The sequence below is a fragment of the Chiloscyllium plagiosum genome, chromosome 39, assembly GCF_004010195.1.
Source record: "Chiloscyllium plagiosum isolate BGI_BamShark_2017 chromosome 39, ASM401019v2, whole genome shotgun sequence".
NCBI lineage: Eukaryota > Metazoa > Chordata > Chondrichthyes > Orectolobiformes > Hemiscylliidae > Chiloscyllium > Chiloscyllium plagiosum.
Window position 1 is genome coordinate 772,317 of NC_057748.1, and position 26,977 is coordinate 799,293.

Here is a 26,977-nt window from a genome sequence, read left to right on the forward strand (position 1 = left end):
ACCGGGTAAACACTTTTTGACTTTGATACCAGGTATGGAGGGACTGACATATGAGGAGAGGTTGAGTAGATTGGGCTTGAACTCATTGGAATTTGGAAGAATGAGAGACACATCTACCCTTTCAAGTCACCTATTATGTAGAAAGGATGCTCTCCCTTGTGGACATGTCTAGCACTAGAGAGCATAATCCCAGCAGAAGTGTTGTACATTTAAGATGGAGGTAAGGATGAATTTCTTCTTTGAGGGTCTTGAATCTTTGGAATTCTTTACCATAGAGAGCTGTTGAGACTGAGTCAATAAGAATGTAGAAAATAGAACAGTACAATACAGGAACAGGCTCTTTGGCTCATCATGTCTGTGCCAACCATAATGCCATTCTAGACTAATGCCATCTGTCTGTCATTGATCTGCATTGCTTTATTTCCTGCCTGTTTATGTGTCTGTATATATGCCTCTTAAACATTGCTATTGTATTTGCTTCTACCACCTCCCCAGCAATGCCTTCCAGGCACCTATTACCCTCTGTTTTTTTTTAAAAAAGAACTGATCACACACATCTCCTTTAAATTTGCCCCCCTCACCTTGAACCTATGTCTCCTAATATTTGATATTTCCACATTGAAAGTATTAGGTATATTCAAGGCTGAAATGGACCTATTCAATCAGTAACCTGGGTCATGGGGAAAGACAGAAAGGTGGAGTTGGGGATAATCAGATTAGCTCTGATCTCATGAGTGGCTGAGTGGGCTGAGGAGTCTACTTCTGTTCCCAACATCTAATGGTGTTATAAATGCCTTGAAGCTTATTGTGCCTGAATGAAAGGGGCTCAATTCTCCAGAACTTACATTCATTCTGCAAAATATATTCGGCAAGTAAAAATCAGTAGGTCTGGCAATATTCATGAGGAGGAGCCAGCATTCCTGTTCCAGGTTAATGGTTTTCCATCCAAACTCGGAAGCTGCAGATCATGCTTTTGTACTGAATAATAAATCTCTGAAGTGGTTACCTGATTATGAATTTGGTCTTACCAGAATACAGCAGGCCACATTAAATATTCTGGAAGAGAGCCCTACCTGAAGTTTTGACCCATAGGTCCTTCTGTTTTTCTGATATTCATTTGCTGTGACAGTGAGGCAAGACAGGGTGCTAATGAAATAAGGTCAGAATTTTTGTGCCTTCAGTCCCTGCTTATGGTATTGACAAAATGTTAAATCCTGTGTGGTGATGTTGTGTAATGGACTTTCTTGAATTTACACCAGGAATTGGTCAGCTTCTGATGATTTTGTCTGATAAAAGCACAGTATAAGTGACTTACCCCTGGAGAAGGCTTTATGTAAGCTGGCACTGTTCTTTTAAAATAATGTTGCTGGCTGCTGAGAAATAGTCTAAATACTGAGTCTAACTTGAATGAAATGTAGGTGGCACTTGTGCCCGTTGTTTCCCGCTCAAAAACCACCTCCTTTGGTGTTCCTTTGCCACCAATAACACTACTTTTTTCGATTGCTGCATCATTGCCAAAGTTATGCTGCTGTTACTTAGATCTGTTCGATTAAGAGAGATGAAAAAATGGAGCGGATCAGAAAAATGAGCATCAGCTTGGAGCCAACTGAGTGTGGAATTGTAAGTGGCAGAAGCAGCTTCCTGTAATCTGCCTGTTTATTGACCAGCCAGTTGAGCTTAATCCCATTAGGAAGGAACTGGAATGTTTCATCGTACTAATCTATGATTAACTCTGCCTAGCCTGTTTCCACAGAAGCCTCTTTAACCTTGTTTAAATAAAGATTAAAGTTAAGAGATTACAAAGAACCATTTGCATCTGCATCTCTCGAAGCACTTCTTACCTAAATATTATATGCAATGTTTTGAACTGCTATAGAAGAATGCAGTTTTAAAACCTCCATAAGGTGGTGAAGGTTTCATGCTGCTAGTTGCCAATATAATGAATTTTGAGGTTGTTTGGAGCAGCTTGTGTGGAGAATACAAAAATAAGCATGTGATTCCTTGATTAGGATTGCCTAACATTCCTGGATATCCAATCATATGATTTTCAATCACTTGACATTTGATCATACTATATTTGCCTGCACTTTAGAAACATTGTTGCAGCAATCATAAAATTTAACTCAGATAGCTACATCGTCCCTGTGTATATTTAGTCTTTGCTTCTGATTTTGCCTTGGATGTTGGTAACATGAGAGTTAACGCTTGTGATAAAGCAAAAAATGCTAGAAAGATATCTTTAGGAAGTTGCTTTTGTCTTAGTGAACACTCAGGGTCTATTACCTGAGATATCTAAATTACCTTTCATAATATGGAAAGCTGCTGTTAGTTGTTCATGCTCTGCAATTTCAATGTGCTGCTTGTTGTTAGAGCAGGATTAACATTCTTGGCTACTACTTCAACTACTGCTGAAAATGTGTTGCTGGAAAAGTGCAGCAGGTCAGGCAGCATCCAAGGAGCAGCAGAATCAACGTTTCGGGCATGAGCCCTTCTTCAGGAAATTCTTCAGGCTCATGCCTGAAACGTCGATTCTCCTGCTCCTTGGATGCTGCCTGACCTGCTGTGCTTTTCCAGCAACACATTTTCAGCTCTGATCTCCAGCATCTGCAGTCCTCACTTTTCCCTACTACTTCAGCTAAGTGCTCATTGAAGCACTTAAACTGCAAACCGATTATTGCAGGTGAATCCTGATTGGTCAGATTTCTGCTAGTGAGGCTGAAAAAAGTCTCTTGTTTCGAACCAAATTCATTCAGCAGCAAGTGCAATAGTTAACATTTGTTTTGGTTATTGTTAAAATAAAAGTGACAAGATTAATGTACTGACTTGTAAAGGTGGAAAAATTGTCAAATTTCAATGGAGCTGTGCTTCCAAAGGTGGGTAAGGTGGGTGTTTTCTGCACTACAACTATCTTTCACTGAGACGACCACTGGCATTAGAAGGCTGCTCAGGAAAAATTGTTCTCTTTATAATTTAGACTTAACAAGGCTAAGAAGAATCTGACCTTTCCAAACTGGCTATTGATTTTCCCAGGAATAAGTTTAGATTTTCTGTACAATTTAAAATCTTTTTTTGGAATGTGTCATTTTCTTAAGTCATTGAAAACTTAGTTGAGATCTCTTTTAAATGTATACTTTTAACTATCTACTTATTCTCTTGTCACCAGAGTGGCTGTTTAGGTAAGTAAATTCACAGTCAGGATGTGAGGAGCCATTTCTGTGGTGCTCACCTGCTCGTTAAAATGGATGGACAATAGCCTAGCAATGTGCTCTGAGTAGGAACACCAATCATTATGTCTCAGAATTGTAAAATTATTTATGTTAAGATATGAACAAGGATTCAAGAGATTTAATTACTGTATCTCTTGGCCTTTGATATGTGGAAGTGCAAGAGTGCAAGTGAAGAATGCAATATCCTTTATCCCAGATTGTCTGGTGCGGTGCTTGGGAACCCAGCCCTCTATTTCAGGAGACTCTTGGACTATTCCAGGAACTATTTGACACCCTTACTTTGGTATTCCTATGTAGCTTTTACATTATCTGAGTTTGTAGGTGAATGACCTAACTGCATTGCTGTACGTTTATAATTTTTTAAAAAGTCTATTTAATCGATTTCTCTAATCAACCTGTTCAGAGATGTTATTTTACTCCTTTGGAACAGATGGGACTTGAACCTGGGCCTCCTGGTCCATGTATAGGGACACTACCTCTGCACCACAAGAGGGCCCTGTCCATGTTTATAATGTGTATCAATTTGTTGGAAACATTCTGAATCTGTGCATGCATGAATAGCTTTTTTTGTAAACTACTGCTTGTCTGAACTAATAACATGCTGCCTGCAAAAGCCTTAATTTCTTTCATAAGCCACCCAAGAGCTGAACCTGGCACCAGATGTTCAATGGTTAATGTAGGGAGCTTCATAAGGCATTAAGAGGTGAGTGACAACCAAGTTAAGAGGTGCCTCATATTGGGGATTGAACATACAGCCATAATTTAGTGGCCTACTTGTTGAACAGGATTTAACAATGCCTCTAGATAAATGTCCCCTTTTTATTTGATTCACTCAATCCTTTTCTTCACTTCTTTGCAGACATCAGTACAATAAATAGCTTTAATTAGTCTTGTTCACTTTGTGGTATGCGTTTAAGTGAATGCTACAGAGCAAGTGACCTTTTTATATAAACAAACTTGTGTATGCTATAAATAGGATGTGATAGCTAGCTGTGCATTATAACTTGTCAGTCTCTTGAGTGGATATGCAATGTGTAAGAGATTAAATTACTTCAGTTATCTGGTCAGCTTCACTTAAAGGAATGAAAGTCCTGTTTCATGACTGCTCATTATACACACATCCAGTATAAACTTCTCAAGCAACTTGTCCATATATGTGTATTGTTATAGTACAAAGCGTGCCTATTTTGGGCAGAGGACATTGAAATGTCCACTTTATTCATGTGAAAAAGAGTTCATCGAATTAGTATAAGAACGATTACATGGTGCAAATTATTCCCTGGTTTGTAAACTCTTTTCCAAAGGTTTGCATAATAGTGCTACCCATCTTTATTGAAAAATTAAAATGAGAAAATTCAATATGCACCTAAATCGTGGACAGTTTTCTAATTTAGAATATTTTCTAATCATGTTATGACACACCTCTGGAGTAGGTGGGACTTGAACCCAGATCTTCTAGCTCAGAGATGGGGACACTACCACTGCACCTCAACAGCCTTCTACATTTTGAAGGAGCACAGACAGTATTGTTAATTTTGAAAAAAAAAGAAACAATTGGCAATTATGGATTGCCCATCAGGCAGTGAGGATCTTGACCTGAGCTTGTTTTCATATCCTATGCATGACCAAATTTGGAGAGCAGTATTGAAGGCCTGAGCTGGCACAAGAGTGCCCATTAAATATGGGCATTGAATAGGAAACAGCAGAGCAAAATTGTTCCCGATGATGGAAGAAAGTATTTTATTGGAAAGATGATGATAAAAAATATGGAATTCTATCCCATGACATCGAGGATGAAGAAAATTGAAAAATTCAAAATGGTCATGCAAATTTTGTTAGGTAAGAATATTGAAGGCATAAAGAGCAAAAATCACTAAGTGGACTAAGGATAAATCAGCTGTGATCTACCTTAATGAGGGAGCAGGCTTGTGGGACTGAGAAGCTTCATGTTCCTATGCTTGCTTTAGTTTGTCCTCTGGATGATTTGTTTTCCAAATCTCATTGACAAAATTATTAATAATTAAATCCAATGGTAGTATGGCTTTTAAAGATGCTTTTCCAAATGCCTTAAAGGAATGCGTACAGTTCAGCTGTTTCAAGACTGCAGGTAGATGATTGCCAAAGTGCGCAAATCCAGGGAACAATATAAAATATGTTTGACAGCAATTGGTATCTCCATATATAATAGGCGTAGACTCAGAATGGGGATCCTGCTTTCAGACATCCATTTTTTGAAGACTACATTCAGCTTAACAAGGAAATTTAAATTGGGAAGATTTTTTTCACTGAAAGTTATTAGTCTGTGGAATTCTGTTCTCTAAATACCCATAGAGGTGGTCATTGAGTATTTTAAGTTTAAATTAGATAGATCCTTGATTGACTAGACACTCAGTATAGGAAAGTAGGGGCCAATCAGATTAGCCATAATATTCTCAAGTAAGATGTAATGAAGTCACTAGTTAGAAAGTGTAGTAATTTCACCTCGCAACATGATGAGCATCATTGTTTCGGAGTTTTGCACTTCATTCCACATGAACTTTGGAAGAAGTTGGAGGATATGCTCTGAGTAGGAGAGGAGGGTTGGCTAACATTTGTGCCTGGGTTATTGACAGTTACAAAAGGTGATGAAGAAGTCTAATGGAATATTGGCCTTCATATCTAGAGGACTGCAGTACAAGAGATTAGAGTCACAAAAAGGTTTGATTTAAGCACACTTTGTATTACTGTAAACATGGAAAGATATTTTGGCCTTAGAGTTTAGTGGAGATTTATTGGAATGATGCCTGAATGCTATGGATTAAATTGTTTAAAAAAAGAGGTTGCACAAGACCAGGGTTGTATATCCAGACATTGAGAATAATTAGGGACAATTTGATTAAAGCTTTCAAGATATTAAGGGATGTGGTGGACAAAACCTGCTTTTGCTGGTTGGGGAATCTAGCCTAAATACAGAGGAACCTTGATTATCCAAACGACACGGGCGGGGAGTATTTTGTTCAGATAATCGAATGCCAGATAATACAGTTTATCCAAGCATTGGAGTTGAAACTTTATTGCTGGAACAGCACAGCAGGTCAGGCAGCATCCAGGGAACAGGAGATTCGACGTTTCGGGCACAGGCCCTTCTTCAGGAATGAGCAGAGAGTGTTCAGCAGGAGAAGATAAAAGGTAGGGAGGAGGGACTTGGAGGAGGGGAGTTATTTCCAACTCCCCTCCTCCAAGTCCCTCCTCCCTACCTTTTATCTTCTCCTGCTGAACACTCTCTGCTCATTCCTGAAGAAGGGCCTGTGCCCGAAACGTCGAATCTCCTGTTCCCTGGATGCTGCCTGACCTGCTGTGCTGTTCCAGCAATAAAGTTTCAACTTTGATCTCCAGCATCTGCAGACCTCACTTTCTCATCCAAGCATTGGAACCTTGCGATCTTGTCCAGATAATCTGAAATGTGGATAATCGAGATTCCTCAGTATTAGCACCAGACCTTTCAGGCATGATGTTTAGAAACATTTCTACGTCCACTGTATAGAAGATGGTCAGAACACCCTTCCAAAACAACATTTGATGTTGAGTGGGTTGTACGTCACCAGAGATTGATTAACAGAAATTTGTCAAAGGTATGCAGGAACATGAAATAAAGGTGGGTACGTGGAAGCAGGTTACAGGTCAGCCATGATCTCATTGAATGGTGAAACAGATAGAAGAGGCTAAATGGGCTCCTCTTGTACTTAAGTAGGATGTAGTAAATTAGTGACACCTCATCTGTCTGGAAGCTACTAATTCTTGATTAGGTTATCCTTCGTAACTTGATTTGAGGGCAGTATGACCTTAGTCTTGCATACACACCCATCCCATTTAAAAACACACGCTACTTTAGAATGGGAATTGTTCATGAATTCAAACTGATTGTGAATCCTGACCCAACCAAATGCCACCCCAAAAAAAAACCTTGGCTTTTGAGGTGAATTGTCCAGTGACAACCAAGGTCCTGGTCAGCCCGTTGAGTCCCAATAGGCATTAAATCTTGGGATCTTGCTGACTGTATGAGTTGGTTACACTCCTGCTTTATCATAAGGAAGCAGTTAATTACTTGCATGAAATACAGAAACTTTCAGCAGGTTGTGCAATTATAATATTGATTTCACACATTCCACACTAGTCTTCTCCACTCAGGATATTCAGAGTGACAGTAGACTCAGTGCTGAGCACTGTTCTAGTAGTGTAAAATGTTGGCACCATAGAAAACGAAGATAGTTATTTTTAATTCATGATTATAAGAGCTTCTCTTGTGTTGTGACTAACTAGCAACAGAAGTTGTATAGCTAGTCAAACCTGTTTCCAGGTCATTATCTGCACTTTTATATCATCAAACAAACTCAGAAGACCTTCATGTGGTATTCTGATTTTTTTTCTATATTCATTCATAGGAGGTGGGCGTCGCTGGCTAGGCAGCATTTATTGCTCATCCCTAATTTGCTCAGAGGACAGTTAAGAGTCAACCACATTGCTGTGGGTCTGGAGTCACATGTAGTCCAGACCAGGTGAGGCCGGCAGTTTTCTTCCCTAAAGGACATTAATGAACCAGATGGGTTTTTCTGACAATCAACAATAGATCATGACAATCGTTAGATCCTTAATTCCAGATAGTTATTGAACGAATAGGATAAATAGAGAAAGTCTTTTCCCTGGGGTGGGGGAGTCCAGAACTAGAGGGCATATGTTTAGGGTGAGAAGGGAAAGATATAAAAGAGACCTAAGGGGCAACTGTTTCATGCAGAGGGTTGTGTGGTATGGAATGAGCTGCCAGAGGAACTGGTAAAGGCTGGTACATCTGCAGCATTTAAAAGGCATCTGGATAGGTATAGGAATAGGAAGGGTTTAGAGGAATATGGGCCAAGTGCTGGCAAATGGGACTAGATTAGGTTAGGATATCTGTCGGCATGGATGAGTTGCACCAAAGGGTCTGTTTCCGTGCTGTACATCTCTATGATTCTAATTCAAATTCCATTATCTATTACAGCAGGATTTGAATCTGGGTCCCCAGAGCATTATCTGGGTCTCTGGTTAACAGTCCAGCAATAATACCTAATGCCTCCACCTTTTACTACAATCAATAATGGTTTCATGATCATTGTCTGATATTTGTTTCCAGATTTTTATCAAATTCAAATTTCATCATCAGTGATGGTGGGATTTAAATCCGTGTCCCTAGAACAATACCTGGGTCTCTGAATTTGGGGAGATGACTGCCTAGTGATGTTATTGCTGACTGTTATTCCAGAGATGCAGGTAATGTTTTGGGGAAAAAGGTTTGAATCCCACCATGGCGAATGGTGTAATTTAAATTTAATAAAATCTGAAATTAGAATTTAATGATGACCATGAAACCATTGTCAAATGTCAGGAAAACCCATCTAGTTCACTAATGCCCTTTAGCAAAGGATATCTGCCATCCTTAACTGGTCTGAGACATTAAAAAGCTGCAGATGCTGGAATTCCAAATAGAAAGGAGGCTGGAAGAACACAGCAAGCCAGGCAGCATCAGGAGGTGGAGAAGTCGATATTTCGGATGTAACCGTTCTTCAGGACTCGATGTGGGTGTGGGGGGAGCTGCAGATAAAGGGGTGGCAGGGGCAGGTTGGTGAAGTGGGGATAGGTGGAGACCAGTAGATGGTGCGACCTGGTTGGCCAATGGGAACAATGAATCCGGTTGGTGGCAGAGGGGAGTGGAATGGTGGGAGGGGCTGGGAAGGGAGGTTATTTGAAATTGGAGAACTCAGTGTTGAGTCCTCTGGATAGTAGGCTGCCCGGGCGGAAGATGAGGTATCGTTCCTCCAATTTGCGGTATGGTTCGTTGTGGCAATGGAGGAGGCCGAGGGTGGTCATTTTGGAAAGGGAGTGGTTGGGGAATTGAAATGGGAGGTGACTGGGAGGTCTGGTCGGCTCCTGCAGGCTTGGCTGCGATGCTTGGTAAACTGTTGCCTAAGTTTATGTTCGGTCTCCCTGTTGTAGAGCCAGGTCTGGCCTATATGTGACTCTTGACCCACAGCAATGTGGTTGACTCTTAACTGCCCACTGGGCAAATTAGGGATGCACAATAAATGCTGGACTAGCCAGTGATGTCCTCACACCATGAATGAATAATAACAATAAGTATGGAAGTTAGCTCACTGAGCTGGAAAGTTTGTTTTCAAGTGTTTCGTCACCATGATTAGGTAAGAACATGAACATAAACTAGCCACTAAAAGACACAACCCACTATCACTAGTTTCTATACATACAGACAAAGAAAGACACCACTTTGACTGGGACAATACACACATCCAAGGACAGGTGAAACAGAGACATGCACGAGAATTCTTTGAGGCATGGCATTCTAACCAGAACTCCATTAATAAAGGCATCAATTTAGATCCTATCTACCTTCCCTTGGGGAAAGAAACAGGAAATAACATCACCCACCTTAAGAAACCATGACCTACAAATAGAGAGGCGGGTCATACCATCAGCGTTTCACCACAGACAAGCTCACTAATGATGTTACCTAGTCATGATAATGAAACATCTGAAAACAAACCTTCCAGCTCAGTGAGCTAACTTACATACTTATCATCAACCTTACCCACACATCATAATAAAAATTGTGAATAATAACAATGAATAACTAGTTCAGCCATGAAACCACTACATCCCCACCTCCCTCCTTAATAAGTATAGACGTGCACAGACAAATTACTATCACTAGGCTAGTTTGCAGATATTTTGGATAACTATATGTATGTGCAGTGATGTTTCTTCATTTCTAACTGAATTAATGAGTATTTCTGTGGGACGAAGGCTGACTTGGAAACCTGGTCATAACATGCCAATTACACGATGCCTCTCTTGCATATGGTACATATTTTTAGTGCCCAAGGTTACATCTTCCACATGTAATTAACCTCATTGCTGTACTTTTCAACCAAAGCTTTAGCAAGTGCAAAGGCCTGCTTCAGTGTGTCTTTGACTGGAATTCTGTTGGCTGAAGTATATAGGGCAAGCGGACAGGTCTGTTGATCATTCTTGCTCTGTGCTGTTGCCAGCATGTCTCACCAATCTGAATTATTTCATTGCCAATTTTTTTTTTCCCTGAGGGATTACATGAGTAATAAACATCAGCTGCTTTCAGCCCAAATTAGGGAATTCCATTTGTCAAAGCTGGAGTCTGGAATCTGATTAGAGTTGATACAGTGACTGCAAAAAGGCCACGTGGACAAAAAACACTTACAAATGTTTCGATTACTTTTTTATACAAGAATAATAACGCATTAGAAACAGCGTCTGTGTTTATGTCCATGATCTAACATCTGGGAAATGCCCAATGGTAGCCACATCTTGGTGAGGACGAAAATAAAGAGGCAGAGGCTTTCTGAGCAGAGGAGATGTTTAATCGCATGAGAGGGAATGACGACGAAGCACTTCTTTTTCAAGTAACTTTATTGTGCAACTCCCAATGGCTTATACAGAAACTGAAAATAGGTTGCTATCTCCAGACAATAATATCATTGGGGAAAGATGAGTGTTTGCAATACATATCTAAATTGGGTTTAGTGAACGGCTAATGATCTAAGGAAAGGGAGAAAGTAAAATGAATCTATTCACAAAGTGCATTTCATTGCCTTGCCATGTTCCAACATACCTTACTGTCTGTTGGTATTTTTGAATTGCAGTCAATGTCCTAATGTAGGATGTTAGTAATTTACACAGACTGTCTCAAACAACAATGAGAAATGAGTGGATAATCTAGTTTCAGGGGGTGTTGGTTGACTGCACTGGGAGAAATTTATTGGAGGTTGCAGTCTACCTGATTATCTCGACCTGAATTTTAAAAAGGCACTTGGAGTAGATCTGATTCATAAGCTGCCACCTGATTGGATGGATGGTGAGACAGATAGAGTCATAGAGATGTACAGCATGGAAACAGACCCTTCGGTCCAACAGACCCTTCTGGTCACACCGACCAGATATCCCAACCCAATCTAGTCCCACCTGCCAGCACCCGGTCCATATCCCTCCAAACCCTTCCTATTCATATACCCATCCAAATGTCTCTTAAATGTTGCAATTGTACCAGCCTCCTCCACATCCTCTGGCAGCTCATTCCATACACGTACCACCCTCTGCGTGAAAAAGTTGCCCCTTGGGTCTCTTTTATATCTTTCCCCCCTCACCCTAACCTATGCCCTCGAGTTCTGGACTCTCCAATCCCAAGATGCATTGCTGAGAGGCAAGCAACAAATGGCAGTAGGTGCTTGAGTGTTAGAAAGGAATATACAGAGTTAAATTCCTACCTTTACTAATAAAGGTAAAGTTTTAGTGGCAACAGTGTCTTGATTGGTAACTCTGTTACTTCTCTACTGACACAGTTTTGGGTTTAAGCACCACTGCAAGAGTTGAGCACAGAAATCAAGGTTGTCATTGTAGCTTAGTCCCGGTCTGCCATCCTAAGTGGATGTAAAGGATTCCATCACATTATTGTGAAGAAGAACAGGGAGAGAAGATGTTTGTCAGTTTTTAGCTAATCAAGATACTGAAATAGGTTATCTGGCTATTATCATATTGCTGTTTTGAGGAGCTTGTGTAGTGCAAATTGGCTGCCTTGTTTCCTTTGGTACCACAATGGTCACACTTCAAACGTATTTTGGCTATTAAATCAGTCATCTGGTAGTTTTGAAAAGTCTGGAGTCATCAAAGTATTTTTTTGTAAAGCTTTGAAAAGTAGATATCACAAAGGCTGCATTTCTTTCCTCCCCATTACTATTTGTAAAGAGCTAGTTAGTAATTAGCAAGCCCATTAACTGATTTGCTAAGCTACTTTAGAGAGCTCCATCAATGAAACAAAGAAAATGGGAGCAGGAGAAGGCCATTTGGCCCTTTGAGCACCCTGCGCCATTCAGTATGATCGTGGCTGATCATCCATTTCAGTACCTGTTCCCACGTTCCCCTGATACCCTTTGATCCGTTTATCCCTAAGAACAATATCCAAATCCTTAAAAACAGTGTGTTGGCTTCAAATGCTCTCTGTGGCAGAGAGTTCCACAAGCTCAGCACTGTCTGGGTGAACCACTGCAATCCATTTGCTGTGGGTAGACCCATAACTCCATTAGGTAGGGATGTCTAGTACTTTTACCCAGATACATTGAACAAACAGAGATATATTTACCCCTCAGGATGATGTGCAGCTTGGAGCCAAAGCTACAGGGGATGGTGTTCCTACATAATTATCCTTGGCCTTCTAGATGGTCATGGTTTTCAAAGGTGCTATCTAAAGAGCCTTGGACGATTTCTGTAGTGCATCTTGCAGATGGTATACACTGCTGCTACTGAGTGTTGGTAGTGGAGGGAGTGAATATTTGTGGATGTGGTGCCATTCAAGCAGTCTGCTTTGTCCTGGAAGATTTCAAGCTTCTTAAACGTTGTTGGAGCTGCACTCATCTCGATGGATATGGGAAGTATTTGATCACAGTCCTGACTTTTGCCTTTGTAGATGGTGGATCTGCTTTGGGGAGTCTGAAAGTGAGTTATTCACTGTAAGATTGTAATGTAGGCTATACCTCTAGTTGAATGATTTGCTTTTGTGCTGTAAATTTTCTACATCTGGTCTAGGCCATGTAGAAATGATAAGTTCTTTACTTTGTTAATAATTCCTTCTGGAACTAACCTCTAAATGATATTGTAAGAATTGGTATCAAGCCAGCAATATGGAAAATTGTCCAGGTAAGCCATGGCCACAAAAAGGACAAATCCAAACTGACTAAATGCAGTCCCATCAGTCTGCTCTTTACATCAGCACAGTCAAGGCAGGTGTTGTCAATATTGTTATCAAGTGGCATTTATGCAGAGATAATCGACTCACTGGTGCACAGTTTAGGTTCCAGCTGGGCCACTTAGTTCCAAAACCCATTGCGCTATTGGTCTACAAATGGACAAAAGAGCTGAACTCCAGAGAAGATGAGTAAAGTGATGAAGGTGTCATCAACAACACCTGGTCAGTGACACCCAGTTTGGATTCCGCCAGGGCCACTCAGCTCCTGACCTCATTGCAGCCTTAGTTAAAACATGGACAAAAGAGCTGAATTCCAGAGGTGAGGTGAGTGTGACAGCCCTTGACGTCAAGGCTGCATTCAACTGAGAGTAGCATCAAGGATTTCTCATAAAACTGGAATCAATGGGTATTGGGGGCAAACTGGTTGGAGTCATACCTGACAGACATGAAGATGGTCATAATTGTTGGAGGTCAGTTATCTCAGTTCCAGGACATCTCTGCAGGAATTCCTCAAGGTAGTGTCCCAGGCCCAACCAATTTCAGCTGCTTGATTAATGATCTTCCCTCCATCATAAAGTCAGAAATGGGGATGTTTGCTGATGGTTGCATAATTGTTCAACACTGTTCGCAACTCCTCAGAAACTGAAGTAGTCCATGTTCAAATCTAACGAGATCTGGACAATACCTAGGCTTGGGCTGACAAGTGGCAAATAACATTCACTCCACTCAAATGTCAGGTTACAACCATCATCAATAAGCGAGTATCTAATGGTGTTAACATCATTGAATCCCCCACAATCAAAATACTGGGGGTTAATATTGACCAGAAACCCAACTGGACTCATCACATAAACACAATGGCTACAAGGGCAGGTCAGAGGCTAGGAATACTGTGGTGAGTAACTTACCACCTGACTCCCCAAAGCCTGTCCACCATCTACAAGGCACAGGTTAGGAATGTGATGGGATACTCCCCACTTGCCTAGATGAGTGTAGCTCCAACAACACTCAAGAAGCTCGACACTCTCTAGGACAAAGCTGCCTGCTTGATTACTCATCCACAAGCATCCATTCCCTCTACCCTCAATGCTCAGAAGCAGCACTGTACCATCTACAAGCCATGCTGTAGAAATTCAACAAAGATTCTCTTCCAAACACACGACCGCTTCCGTCTAGAAGGAGAAGGGCAGCAGATATCTGGGAACACTACAACCTTCAAGTTTTCCTCCAAGTCACTCATCATCCTGACTTGATAATATGTCACTGTTCCTTCTCTGTCGCTGAGTCAAAATCCTAGAATTTCCTCCCTCATGGCATTGTGGGTCAACCCACAGCAGGTTCAAGAAGGCAACTCACCACCACCTTCTCAAAGACAACTAACGACAGGCAATAAAAGTTGGCCAGGCAGTGACATTCTGCAAATGAATAAATACATTTTTAAAATATTAAGAATGAGAGGTTGGTGCCCTTGACATCAAGGTGGTCTTTGACACAGTAGCATGAAGGAGCCTCAGCAAAACTGCCCTCTCAAATCAGTGTGAGTTCAAGTGAAAATATTCTCCTGGCTGGAATCATAAACCTAATACAAAAGATGATGGTTGTGGTTATTAGAGACCAATCATGTCTGTGCCGGGAGATCACTGCAGAAGTTCCTCAGGCTGCTGTTCTCAGTTCAAACATCTTATCTGCTTCATCAATGACCTCCCCTCCATCATAAGGTCTGAAGTAGGATGTGCCCTGATAATCGCACGGCATTTATTACAATTTTCCTGTTTCTCAAATATGAAGCAGTCCCTGTCCATATGCAGCAGGTCCTGGACAGCATCAGGTTTTGACTAATGAGTGGTCATATTTCAGAATATACAGAATGAATACATTCAACAAGGGGGGGGCCGCCATAATAGTGATTGTAACAAAGTTAAATCTAGTGTCAAACTTCAGAAAAAAGCGTAATGTCAAAATAGCTGGCAGAGTATTGGGCAGTATGGGAAAAAAATAAAAGAATGGCAAAGATTAATAAGGATAGACAGAAATGGCTAGAAATAATATCCTTGGATGTTGATGTCAACAACTATTGAGCACTTTGAAACTGTTAGACACCACCTAGATTTGGAAAAACTTCATTGGAAGCCCATATCCAGCAAACTAATCTCACGCATTGTTCTGATGAAGGGCTCTGGCCCGAAATGTCGATTCACCTGCTCCTCGGATGCTGCCTGACCTGCTGTACTTTTCCAGCACGCCACACACTACTCTGGTAGACTCAAAGGATGGTTATCTCAATCTCTGATGATCGTGGTTGAAGATTTTATGTAAGCAAATCATAGATTTAGTTGGTTGAAATGTCAGCATTCACTTTCACTGCAAGATTCTAATTTTTAGCATTAGTTTGACTGAAGTTAAAACAGGATTGTACGGCAACAGGGGGCGGCACGGTGGCACAGTGGTTAGCACTGCTGCCTCACAGCGCCAGCAACCCGGGTTCAATTCCCGCCTCAGGTGACTGACTGTGTGGAGTTTGCACATTCTCCCCGTGTCTGCGTGGGTTTCCTCCAGGTGCTCCGGTTTCCTCCCACAGTCCAAAGATGTGCAGGTCAGGTGAATTGGCCATACTAAATTGCCTATAGTGTTCAGTAAGGGGTAAATGTAGGGGTATGGGTGGGTTGCGCTTCGGCGGGTCGGTATGGACTTGTTGGGCCAAAGGGCCTGTTTCCACACTGTAAGTAATCTAATCTAATCTAGGATACCAAATCGCATTTCCTTGCTTGTCTTTTACCAAAGTATTTGAATTCTTTGATTTATCTACTTTTTTTTGTTACAAGCTTGAGTTAGGAAATGACAGTATATTTGTAGTCCTGCAGTTAATAAGATTTTTGTTTTTGTGATCATTCTGCTCTGGGTGAACAGATCCTGAATGTTTATCTTTACCATATAGAACATTAGATGTAATTACCGCATTAAATCAGAGGCACTAGATTAAAGTCAGCAACAGTCAGAGGCTTGATGCTGACATATAGGCAGCTGTTGTGTAGAACATAGATGGAGGCTCATCTGTTACTGGAGAAGAAGAAAATCCCTAGTATGCAGCCAACCTGCCGGGCTGACTAGCACATGTCATACTGTGAAGAATGTTAAAGCTATTCTGCTTTTGATTTTGTACATAAACAATATAAGAACATAGCAGGAATAGGCCATCTGATTGCTTCTTGCAGAGTAGTGATTAACATTTCTCCTGAATTGCCACGTTGATTTTTGTTTTATATTTTTGCAGAAGATCAGTAATTACAGCTAAGATAAAATATCTCAGTTTGACACTGAACTGGAACAACGCCTTTATTTTAAGATTTTCAAAAAATTCATTTGGACAAGCTAAATACTTGAGCGTGAAATAGGCAGAGCCATCTCGTGCAACTTTAATCTTTGCTCAGATCTGAATGTATGTGAACAGAGCAGATTAGCGACACTCATGTCTTCATGCAGGGAGAAGGGAAACTTAATGTGGAGTTCAGATGGCTGTGGTACGCTGTGTTCCTACCCACTTAACAATGGCTAATTAGCAAGAAAAGAAATCAAAGTTTTTGGACTAAGAGCTTTTCTGTTATTCATCCAGTTTATTTTGTGGGTTAGGCATATTACTGGGATATGGCTGAATGTAAATAATGAGAGATTGACTTTGATCATAAGGAGCAGTGAAATTCTTTGTGGAGTATTATGACGACATTGGGCAGTGCTGTTTGGGTAAGAGGAGGATTGCTCACTGCTCTATAGCTTGAGGGGTCCCAGCTATTGTCCAGCTAGGACACTGCTAGCCATATATTATTTAAGTTTTAGACCTTACTTATCTGATGCTTTATCTGGGTTTTCCTACAACGCAGGTTTCTTGCAACCTTACACAAGAATCAATAACCATGGTTTGACTGGTGGATGTGTATGATGGTGACTATCACTTCTTTGGCTTAATATATTTTCAGGAAGTTAAAGGTTAGAAAGCAGGTTTGGAGAAATAAAATGAGAGTTATACTGAGAGATAGGCACAGTTCCCTTTGCAGTCTGAATCAGTGACAAGAAAACTACTTTGATAATTGGTACAATACATTTCTGGTGGGGACAGTAATGCCAATTGGGGAAGAGGGGAGATTTTCAACCCTGTGGTATGAACGGATGGGAAATGTTTCCTTCTCAGGTCAGAATGAGCAATCGTGCTTCTCCTGGTCCACAAGGGAGAGAAAGGAAAAAAAAGAAGGGTAAAACAACTCACCTTCTGGCTCTTGCCTTCTGATGCTGGCAGAATTGACCTGCCAGGCAAAAATTTGCAGATGCGCCTTCGATGTTAGCATCCGGGTGAGTCTGCTGGCTTGGATAGGTGTTCTTGTCGCCTTCAATTTAATATTTCATTCAGCATTATTAGTGGAATGGAGCAGTGAAATCCATAACTTACTTCTGCCACTCCTCACCTCTAACCGATTTTTCACCAGTTGGGAAATTAAAATTGACTTCACGGATTCACTCACTTGAGCCTCCAACAGACTTATCAGCTGTTAATCTAGGATGTTTCTTTTTCGGGTACTTGCCTTGTGTAACATTGATTAAATACTTTCGAAAGCAAGTATGTCCTTATCTGTATGTATTTTTGAACAAGCACACGGATCTCTTGATTACTCATTGATAGGGAAGCACCCCAACATGAATATAGGAAGTTGTTTGCATTAATGGAACATGTTTACAAATAAATGAGAAATTGTATGCTTTGCAGCCAGTCTCTACCAGAATGGATGTGATGTTTTGAGGACATGGTGAATACTTTATGACTGCAAATACGTTTCACTGGAATATTAGGTATTCCTCTAGTATCTACCAGCTATATATGTCCTTGTACCCTCAACTTCGTTTCACTGGTGGCCTCTTGTACATTTTCACAGCAAGTTTCATCATTAGAGACTTTCAGCTTTCAAAACCTTCCTTTCTGTGGCAGTTTCTCAATAAATAAGAATATAAGAAGTAGGAGTGGGTGTGGGCCCTTACTTTTATTTAAACTTAAGATGATAGAGATAGCTGAAGTGGACTGGGTAAACAGACCAAAGACATGATACAGAGGCAGTGGCAGACAAGGATGTTTCATAATTCTCAACAAAAATATATTCCATGAAGGAAGCAAGGCTGTATGAGAAGAAGCATCATCAGTGGCTAACTAAGGAAGTTAAGGATGGCATTAAATAGATTTTTCATTATTGCTGCAAAGATTAGATGATCAGAGTAATAGAGATGTACAGCACGGAAACAGACCCTTCAGTCCAACTCGTCCATGCCAACCAGATATCCCAACCCAATCTAGTCCCACCTGCCAGCACCCGGCCCATATCCCTCCAAACCCTTCCTATTCATATACTCATCCAAATGCCTTGTAAATGTTGTACTTGTAGTAGCCTCCACCACATCCTCTGGCAGCTCATTCCATACATGTACCACCCTCTGCGTGAAAAAGTTGCCCCTTAGGTCTCTTTTATATCTTTTCCCCTCACCCTAAACCTATGCCCTCTAGTTCTGAACTCCCCCCCCCACCCCCCCCACCCCAGGGAAAAAGCTTTGTCCATTTATCCTATCCATGCCCCTCATGATTTTATAAACCTTCATAAGGTTATCCCTCAGCCTCCCAATGCTCCAGGGAAAACAGGCCCAGCCTGTTCAGCCTCTCCCTGTAGCTCAAATCCTCCAATCCTGGCAACATTCTTGTAAATCTTTTCTGAACCCTTTCAAGTTTCACCTCCCAACTCCTGTACTCAATACTCTGACCAATAAAGGAAAGCATACCAAACGCCGTCTTCACTATCCTATCTACTTACGACTCCACTTTCAAGGAGCTATGAACCTGCACCAAGGTCTCTTTGTTCAGCAATTCTCACTAGCACCTTACCATTAATCGTACAAGTCTTGCTAAGATTTGCTTTCCCAAAATGCAGCACCTCGCATTTCTCTGAATTAAACTCCATCTGCCACTCCTCACCCTATTGGCCCATCTGGTAAAGATCCTGTTGTAATCTGAGGGGACCTTCTTTGCTGTCCACTACACCTCCAATTTTGGCATCATCTGCAAACTTACTAACTATATCTCTTATGCTCCTATCCAAACCATTTATATAAATGACGAAAAGTATTGGATCCAGCACTGATCCTTGTGGCACTCCACTGGTCACAGGCCTCCAGTCTGAAAAACAACTCTCCTCCACCACTCTCTGTCTTCTACCTTTGAGACAGTTCTCCACCCAAATGGCTAGTTCTCCCTGTATTCCGTGAGATCTAACCTTACTAACCAGTCTCCCCGGGGAACCTTGTTGAACGCCTTACTGAAGTCCATATAGATCACGTCTACTGCTCTGCCCTCATCAATCCTCTTTGTTAGTTCTTCAAAAAGCTCAGTCAAGTTTGTGAGACATGATCTCAGAGGACTGAGAAGATTTTAGAAACCAGGAAAGCATGACTTTTTAAAAACAAAAGTAATTGGAGTAAGAAATATAAAACCAGAGTAGAAAAGCTTTGACAAGTATATCAATAGAAATAGCAAAAATGAGAATTGGTCCCTTAGAATGTGAGATGAGGGTATTAAAAATGGGAAGACAAGAAAATGACCAAAGCTTTGAATGAGAATGTTTTGTTTGTCTTCACAGAAGAAAGAAAAAGTTTCTTAATAATAGTAGAAAGCCTTAGAGGCTAAAGAGAAGGGGGAGCATCACTAGAGAAAAACAATAGTCATTCTTTGGTGCTATAGGCTGGCAAGTCTTCTTCAACTGATGGTCTGTATCCCTTCTTGAAAGAAATGGCTACAGAGATAGTGAATTAACTTTTGTAATCTTCCAAACTTCTTTAGATTCTAGAAAGGATTGGAAAACTGGAAATGTAACATCTCTGCTCAAGAAAGAGGGAGACAGAAAGTGAGTGCTAAGCCAGATATTCTAATATTTGTCTTTGCGAAAATGCTAGAATCCATTGTTAAAATGTTAATAACAAAACTTTTGGCAACCATAACTGAATTGGCATAGCCAACATGCTTTGTTAAAGCAAACTACTATTTCACAAATGTATTAGAATTCTTTGCTAATGTAATAAGTAGAGTGGATAAATTGGAATCAGTAGAGTAGTAAAAGATGAAGAGTTTATGATTTTGGAGGTGGTATGTTAGCATGAATAGAGGACACAGTAACAAATAGGAAGCAAGGTTGAGGAAACTGGGTCATTTTTAGTACGGCAAAGTGTGACAGCTCACCAGATGAACATGAAGCTAGAGAAGAAATATTTTCAACTGAAGATGACTAAAGTCAAGTACATAGGTAGTGTACAGACAGTTAAAAGACTTTGCCCTAATCTTGACATGGTGTAAATTGCAGCTTGGATGCAGTAACTGACAGTTGTGAAGATGGTTCAGTGATTTGGTACTTGAACAGGGTGTGGAATCTTCCATATTTGATGAAAAGCAATGGAATGACATACTGGAATGAACAGTTTGTTGTTATGAGAAAAGGCCAGACAGACTGGGCATGCATCCTCTGGAATAGAATCAGAGGCGACTTCATTGAAACACTCGAAATCCTGTCGGGATTTGACCAGGTGGATATTGAAACTATGTTTTTTTTCTTAATGGGTGAATCTGGAATCAGGGTTATAGCTTAAAAGTAAGGTGTTGCCCATTTACTCCAAAGAGGAATAAGCATTTTTGTGTCTTTGGAATTCCCTTTCTCAAAAGGCAGCATTTGCAGATCCTTTAAATATGTTTAAGGTAGAAATAGGTAGATAGATAGATTCTTGAATGCTAACAGGCTGAAAGATTATCAGGGGTATGCAGGAATGTAGAGTTGAAATTAAAATCAGATCGACCATGATCTTAGTGGGGAAGTAGGCATGAAGGGCTGACTGGCCTTCTCTTGTTTCTTTGTTTGTATGTGCATGCTCTGAAAGCCATCAAATTGGACAGATCAAGGGAGCTGCATCACCAATTACAACTTCAATGATACAGGTATTTGAGAGGCGAGGATAGTCTGAAACTATCAAAGGCAGAACTGTTGCTAAATGAGAATATTGAGCATACAGAGGTGAACTGTTAGCCTTGGTGGCATCTTGTACAAAGGAGCTAGTAGTTATCTCCAAAAAGATGGTGAAGTTCATCAATGCAAGTCATTAGAAATGAGTCCTGTCAGAGGAAGACTAGAGAGTTCCAACCCTAGCACACCACCTTAAGGGCAACAGGCCATAGGCAATAAATAGAGATAAATCAAAAGTGAGGACTGCAGATGCTGGAAACCAGAGTTTAGATAAGAGTGGTGCTGGAAAAGCACAGCAGGTCAGGCAGCATCTGAGGAGCAGGAAAGTCGACGTTTCGGGCAAAAGCCTATTCCTGATGAAGGACTTTTGCTCGAAACGTTGATTTTCCTGCCCCTTGAATGCTGCCTGACCTGCTGTGCTTTTCCAGCACCACTCTAATCTAAATAAATAGAGATGCCCATATCCAGTAAATGATGCAGTAGCTAAATATGAACAAGGAGATTTAAGGACCACATCGGCTAATATATTATTTGAAATGAACATCAAGCTAAAAGCCAATTATGACAATACTATGGCTTTAAGAGGTGTATATTCCCTTTTTTTTGGTGAAGAGAGGTTGAGACAGAGAGGCAGAACGGTCTGTTCCAAGCCAATAAAGTAAACTGCTTCTGAGGCCTTGGGAACTTTTTTTTTAAGTTGGAACAATAGTAGCAGCATGAATGGGTGGAGTCATGCTCCCACAGAGCCAGAGTTTGAGCTTGGTTTTCAGTAATTGTCGGGATTTTAAAGCTGCCTTACTCCCTTCCCTGTTATAGCAAAACACTCGAGTTCTCTGTCTCTGCCAGAAATTTCTCTTGATGTTCTTTCCTCCTGGACTTGAGAAACATTGCATGTGAGACCATCTATTTTACTGTATTTGCCTTTGTCAAGGGTGTGTTTATGGGATGTTACTATATTGGACCAACTACTGTTTAGTAGTTAAATAATCTGTCATTCTGTTAAGTTTCCCAGTAGAGTTAAAGTAAGACTAATTCTTTGTTTTATTTGTATTTTAACTGTAGAGTTGGAATAAAATGTGTTTTCCTTAAAACCAAATATTGAAACCAATCCAATTACATCTGAAACACAACACCTTACACTTGCCTTTAAATAACAAAAAAAAAGGTCTATGCCATCTCCTTGATATATTTGGAGGGGGTTTGGTCTGGCTCGTAACAAATTTGTGACATTCCGGGTAGACCATGAGTGAAGGTTAGAGTAGACCTCTTTACTCTCTCCAGCACTGATTATGTAATCAGAGTCAACTCTCATTCAGACTACTGGAAGCTACACCAGGTGACATCAAGTACAATTAGTGAGATTATGGAATGCCTGAAAACTCACTTAAGTCATCATAGCTTTCCTGACATTGTGACATAATGGGCCTCGGTTCACATGTGAAAAGCTCAGGAATTTTGTGAATGATTTCAAAATTCACTGATACAGATCATCTCATTGTCCCCAACGAAATAGGCTGAAGCAGCAGTGAAAATTTAGATAATCAAAAATTAATTAGATCTAGTACAGATGTATACGAGGCAGTCTTAGAGTGAAGAAACATATCTATTGAAGGTATGGAAAGTAATCCAGTCCAGCAAGTAGCATATGACACAACCAGACTATCCTTCTGACAGCAAAAAAGCTCCTGAAGGCGGAAATGGTAAAATGAGTGAATGACAAGATAAAAGTAAAATGATATGCAGCCCACACTTCACTTTGATAAAGTTTCCAGATTGTTGTCAGAACTGAAAGTTGGATAGCCGAACAGAATTGCAAGTATTTGGCACATTCAAAAGTCAGCCCATGTGGCTTAGAACCTGTGTAGAGAAGCTGTCACCTCAATTGTATACAAAACAAATGACTATATCTATCCGTACAATGACAGACATGTACATGAAGTGGCAAAGTTGCTCCTTCGCAGCAGTTAGGTAACGAAGATTTGATTTCACCAACTGTGTGAGGAACTGAATTACCCTCAGTCCCAGAGATCAACCGTTCCCCAATAAATGCAGTGGATCAACATGAACAGTTACTGCAACAGCAACACTCACCATGGCTGAAAGATTCACCAGAGAGTCAACGTTCCTCTCAAGAGCCAGCAAACACCAGATTAGCAGCCAACAAAAATTCACATGTACGATATGTTGGTCTGAATTCTCTGAAACTGGCTAGAAAGAATGAAAGTGTTTTGTTGATATTTTCTGTATGGACTATTTTTTAGGTGTGTGTAATAACTTGCAAATGATAAAACATTGCAAGCTTCTTTCTTTTTATGAAGGGAATGTTTGAGTAAATCACTTTGCATACTGTGGCTTTCCATTCTCATGTGACCTCCAATGTCATGATCTGTAAATAAAGAGTTTGGGCAGTAGCCATTTCACACACCATGCAACAGTACAAATATATGAAGACCTTTACTTTGTTAAATGTGATAGCTGATAATACAATATTGGCCCTATTGGTGCAGCACAAATATAGCTGACTGATTTGGAAGCCAGCTAAATTTTTAAATTTGTAAAATGTTTTATTAAAATAACATGGGAAGTGTTGGGAGCAGTATAACACCATAAAAATAATTTATTTTAAAAAGTTAGGTTGATAATGGACTGTTGTTTCAATTCTTATAATGTTTCAAGAAAGCAGAATCCAACTGGTCAAACTTAAGCATTGGAACAGCAGTGAATATGGAAATCGCTTTACGTTAAGTGGTGCACATATTGTATAGTTATATAAGGGGTTAACTTGCCTCCTGCAGTCTTCCCAGACTTCGCATCAGTTTATATTGATGACTCCTGTCACTGTTGCTGACATAAAGAAATTTAACAAGATTAGCTGTATTTGTTTAAAGTGGATATATCAGTAAAGATAGAACGTAACATGTAAAACTGTTTGGAATGTCCTGTTGAAAGGCAGCTTTCAAACGTATAAAACGTGCCTGTTTGAGCTAAAATGGCAAGTGTGCACCTGTTTGTATCTATTACACTGCAGGAACATTGCTTTTAAAAAAAACTTTTGTCAGGGATAGTGAGAAGCAGATGCCTTCTCTACAAACAGATCGAGTCTTCAGGGCCAGGACACGAGGGTTAATTCGCAGAAGTTTGATTGCAACAGCTGAAAGCATGTTACCGGGCAGCAAGCCTCCCCTCCTCACGTTGCTGAAGGCCTGCACTGTGTGCATCACAAATCCTTAAACAGCTGTTCACGTTTGACGGATAGACCAATTCTCACACTCATCCTAGTCACAGTGCCTTGGTTCTCTTAATTCGAGTGCCCTACAGCAACTCGTAAGCATGTTCAGTGTCTACTGTATGGAATATCCTTACCCTATGTTACAGGTGAGTACTAGCTTAGAAATCCATGCTTTTCAGAGTCCGTTACTTTGCTGCTGGAACTCCACTGTATTTGCTTATATGTTGTCTTTGAAATTGGTTGAAGTGTTTTCTGTGCTATAGTGCTTTGTCGAAAACCTGTAGCGCTCATATAGATTTGTAGGTTGGCATTAGAAAACACTTGTAAGGTACAAGAGTCTTCTGATTAAAATGTGCTTGAATCCTCTGAGGTTATTTCTGTACTGCACTGCAGAGTTCTGTACATCTTGAAGCAGTACTGCCACTATTCCCATAGAGGGGAAGCTGTAGTATAGCATTCCAAACTCTCACATCATAGAGATTTTGTGGCTGCATGATGTACACAATTGTGTAACCAGTACTGTCATTTGACTTAGAGGGAAAATTCTGTACTTGTCATGTTTAAAATTAGCTGAATGCAATTAGTAATATTGGTGACCATTTCGAAGCAAGAGATTAGTTTTTGTAAAATGTACACCATAGACCATCCTAAAGACTCACTCTTTCAGTAAAGATTAGTAAATTAGAGGGAATCCCCAAGTTTCACACAGCTTAACATTCTATTAGTTTTGTAGAAATACTTATTTAGGAGCTCTCTGACACATTTGGTAAGTGCAAACTTTTGTTAAAGTTAGTGTTACAGCATTGGAGGGTAAATTTTATTTTGTTTTAAGTTCAGCTAGCTGGAGTTGGTTGAAAATTCCCTATTGGGTCTGTGACTTCAACAGTGAAGCCCCCAAGGTTTTTATGTCTCAATCGTGTTCACTGCCTGCTGTTGGAAAGTGTAAATATTCGGGTCCTGGATAGAGGACAGAATCAGTCTCCACTGAATTATTTTTAATGAAGGTGACTTGGATGAAGGACAGACGTATGTTGCCAAATATGTTAATAACACAAAGAAAGGTGAGAAAGTAAGTTATTAAGAAAACACAAAATTACAAAAAGATATTGATTACATGAGTTGGCAATGATGTGGCAAAAGAAGAATAATGTGGGAAAATGTGAAATTGTCCATTTTGGCAAGAAAGGGAAAAATAGCTGTCTAGATGTTTACAGAGCACTGAGATACAGAGGGATCTGGGTGTCCTCGTGCTTGAATTGCAAGAGGCTAATGGGCCAGTAATTAAGAAAGCTCATAGTAAGCTGTCATTTATTGTGAAGGGAATTGAAAATGGAAGTATGAGGTTATACTTCAGTCGTACAGGGCTCTGGTGAGACCGAATCTGGAGTACCGTATATAGTTATGGTCACTTTAAGAAAGGATATAACTCTGTTGGAAGCAGTTCAAAATATTTCTAAAACGAATACCAGGAAGGGAAGGCTAGACAGAATGGACAGACATCTGCTGGAGTTTAGAAGAGTCAGAGGTGACTTAATTGAAACATACAGGGTCCTGATGAAGGGGCTTAACAGGGTAAATGTGGAGAGGATGCTTTCTCTTATGGAAGATTTAGAGCTCGAGGTCACTGTTTAAAAATAAATGGTCAACTATTTGAGACAGATGAGGTGATTTTTCTTAGGGTTTTGAATTCTTGGCATTCTCATAAGACTGTGGAACCAGTCTTTAAGTAATTTTATGGCCAAGCTAGATAATTCTTGTTAATAGACAATAGACATTGGGTGCAGGAGTAGGCCATTCTGCCCTTCGAGCCTGCACCACCATTCAATATGATCATGGCTGATCATCCTTAATCAGTATCCTATTCCTGCCTTATCTCCATAACCCTTGATTCCACTATCCTTGAAAGCCCTATCCAACTCAAATGAATCCAGAGACTGGGCCTCCACTGCCCTCTGGGACAGAGCATTTCACACAGCCACCACTCTCTGGGTGAAGAAGTTTCTCCTCATCTCTGTCCTAAATGGTCTACCCCGTATTTTTAAGCTGTGTCCTCTGGTTCGGCACTCACCCATCAGCGGAAGCATGTTTCCTGCCTCTGGAGTGTCCAATCCTTTCATAATCTTATATGTCTCAATCAGATCCCCTCTCAGTCTTCTAAACTCAAGGGTATACAAACCCAGTCGCTCCAGTCTTTCAGCGTAAGGTAGTCCCGCCATTCCAGGAATTGACCTCGTGAACCTACGCTGCACTCCCTCAATAGCCAGAATGTCTTTCCTCAGATTTGGAGACCAGAACTGCACACAGCACTCCAGGTGTGATCTCACCAAGGCCCTGGACAGCTGCAGATTGAACCTCAATCCCTCTTGTTATGAAGGCCAGCGTGCTATTAGCCACCTCCAAACGGACCCCACCACCAGGGATATATTTCCCTCCCCTACCCTATCAGCGTTCCGAAAAGACCACTCCCTCCGTGACTCCCTTGTCAGGTCCACACCCCCCACCAACCCAACCTCCACTCCCAGCACCTTCCCCTTTCCATATCCGCCACAAATTCACCTGCACCTCCACACACATCATCTATTGCATCCGCTGCACCCGATGTTGCCTCCTCTATATTGGGGAGACAGGCCGCCTACTTGCGGAACGTTTCAGAGAACACCTCTGGGACACCCGGACCAACCAACCCAACCAC

General features: G+C 40.7%; 1 protein-coding gene across 10 annotated transcripts in view; it reads left to right on the plus strand.

Annotated features, from left to right (window-relative positions):
* LOC122542077 (RNA binding protein fox-1 homolog 2-like) overlaps positions 1 to 26,977 on the plus strand; it is a 262,538-nt gene that overhangs the window by 81,859 nt on the left and 153,702 nt on the right. The window contains exon 1 of one of the 10 annotated variants that reach the window (XM_043679402.1): positions 24,281 to 24,431. The exons of the other annotated variants lie outside the window; for them this stretch is intronic. Within the exon in view, the coding sequence (XP_043535337.1) occupies positions 24,387 to 24,431 (45 nt within the window). The 5' untranslated portion in view covers positions 24,281 to 24,386. Of the gene's footprint in view, positions 1 to 24,280; positions 24,432 to 26,977 lie in introns of those variants that run through there. 10 annotated transcript variants of the gene reach the window in all.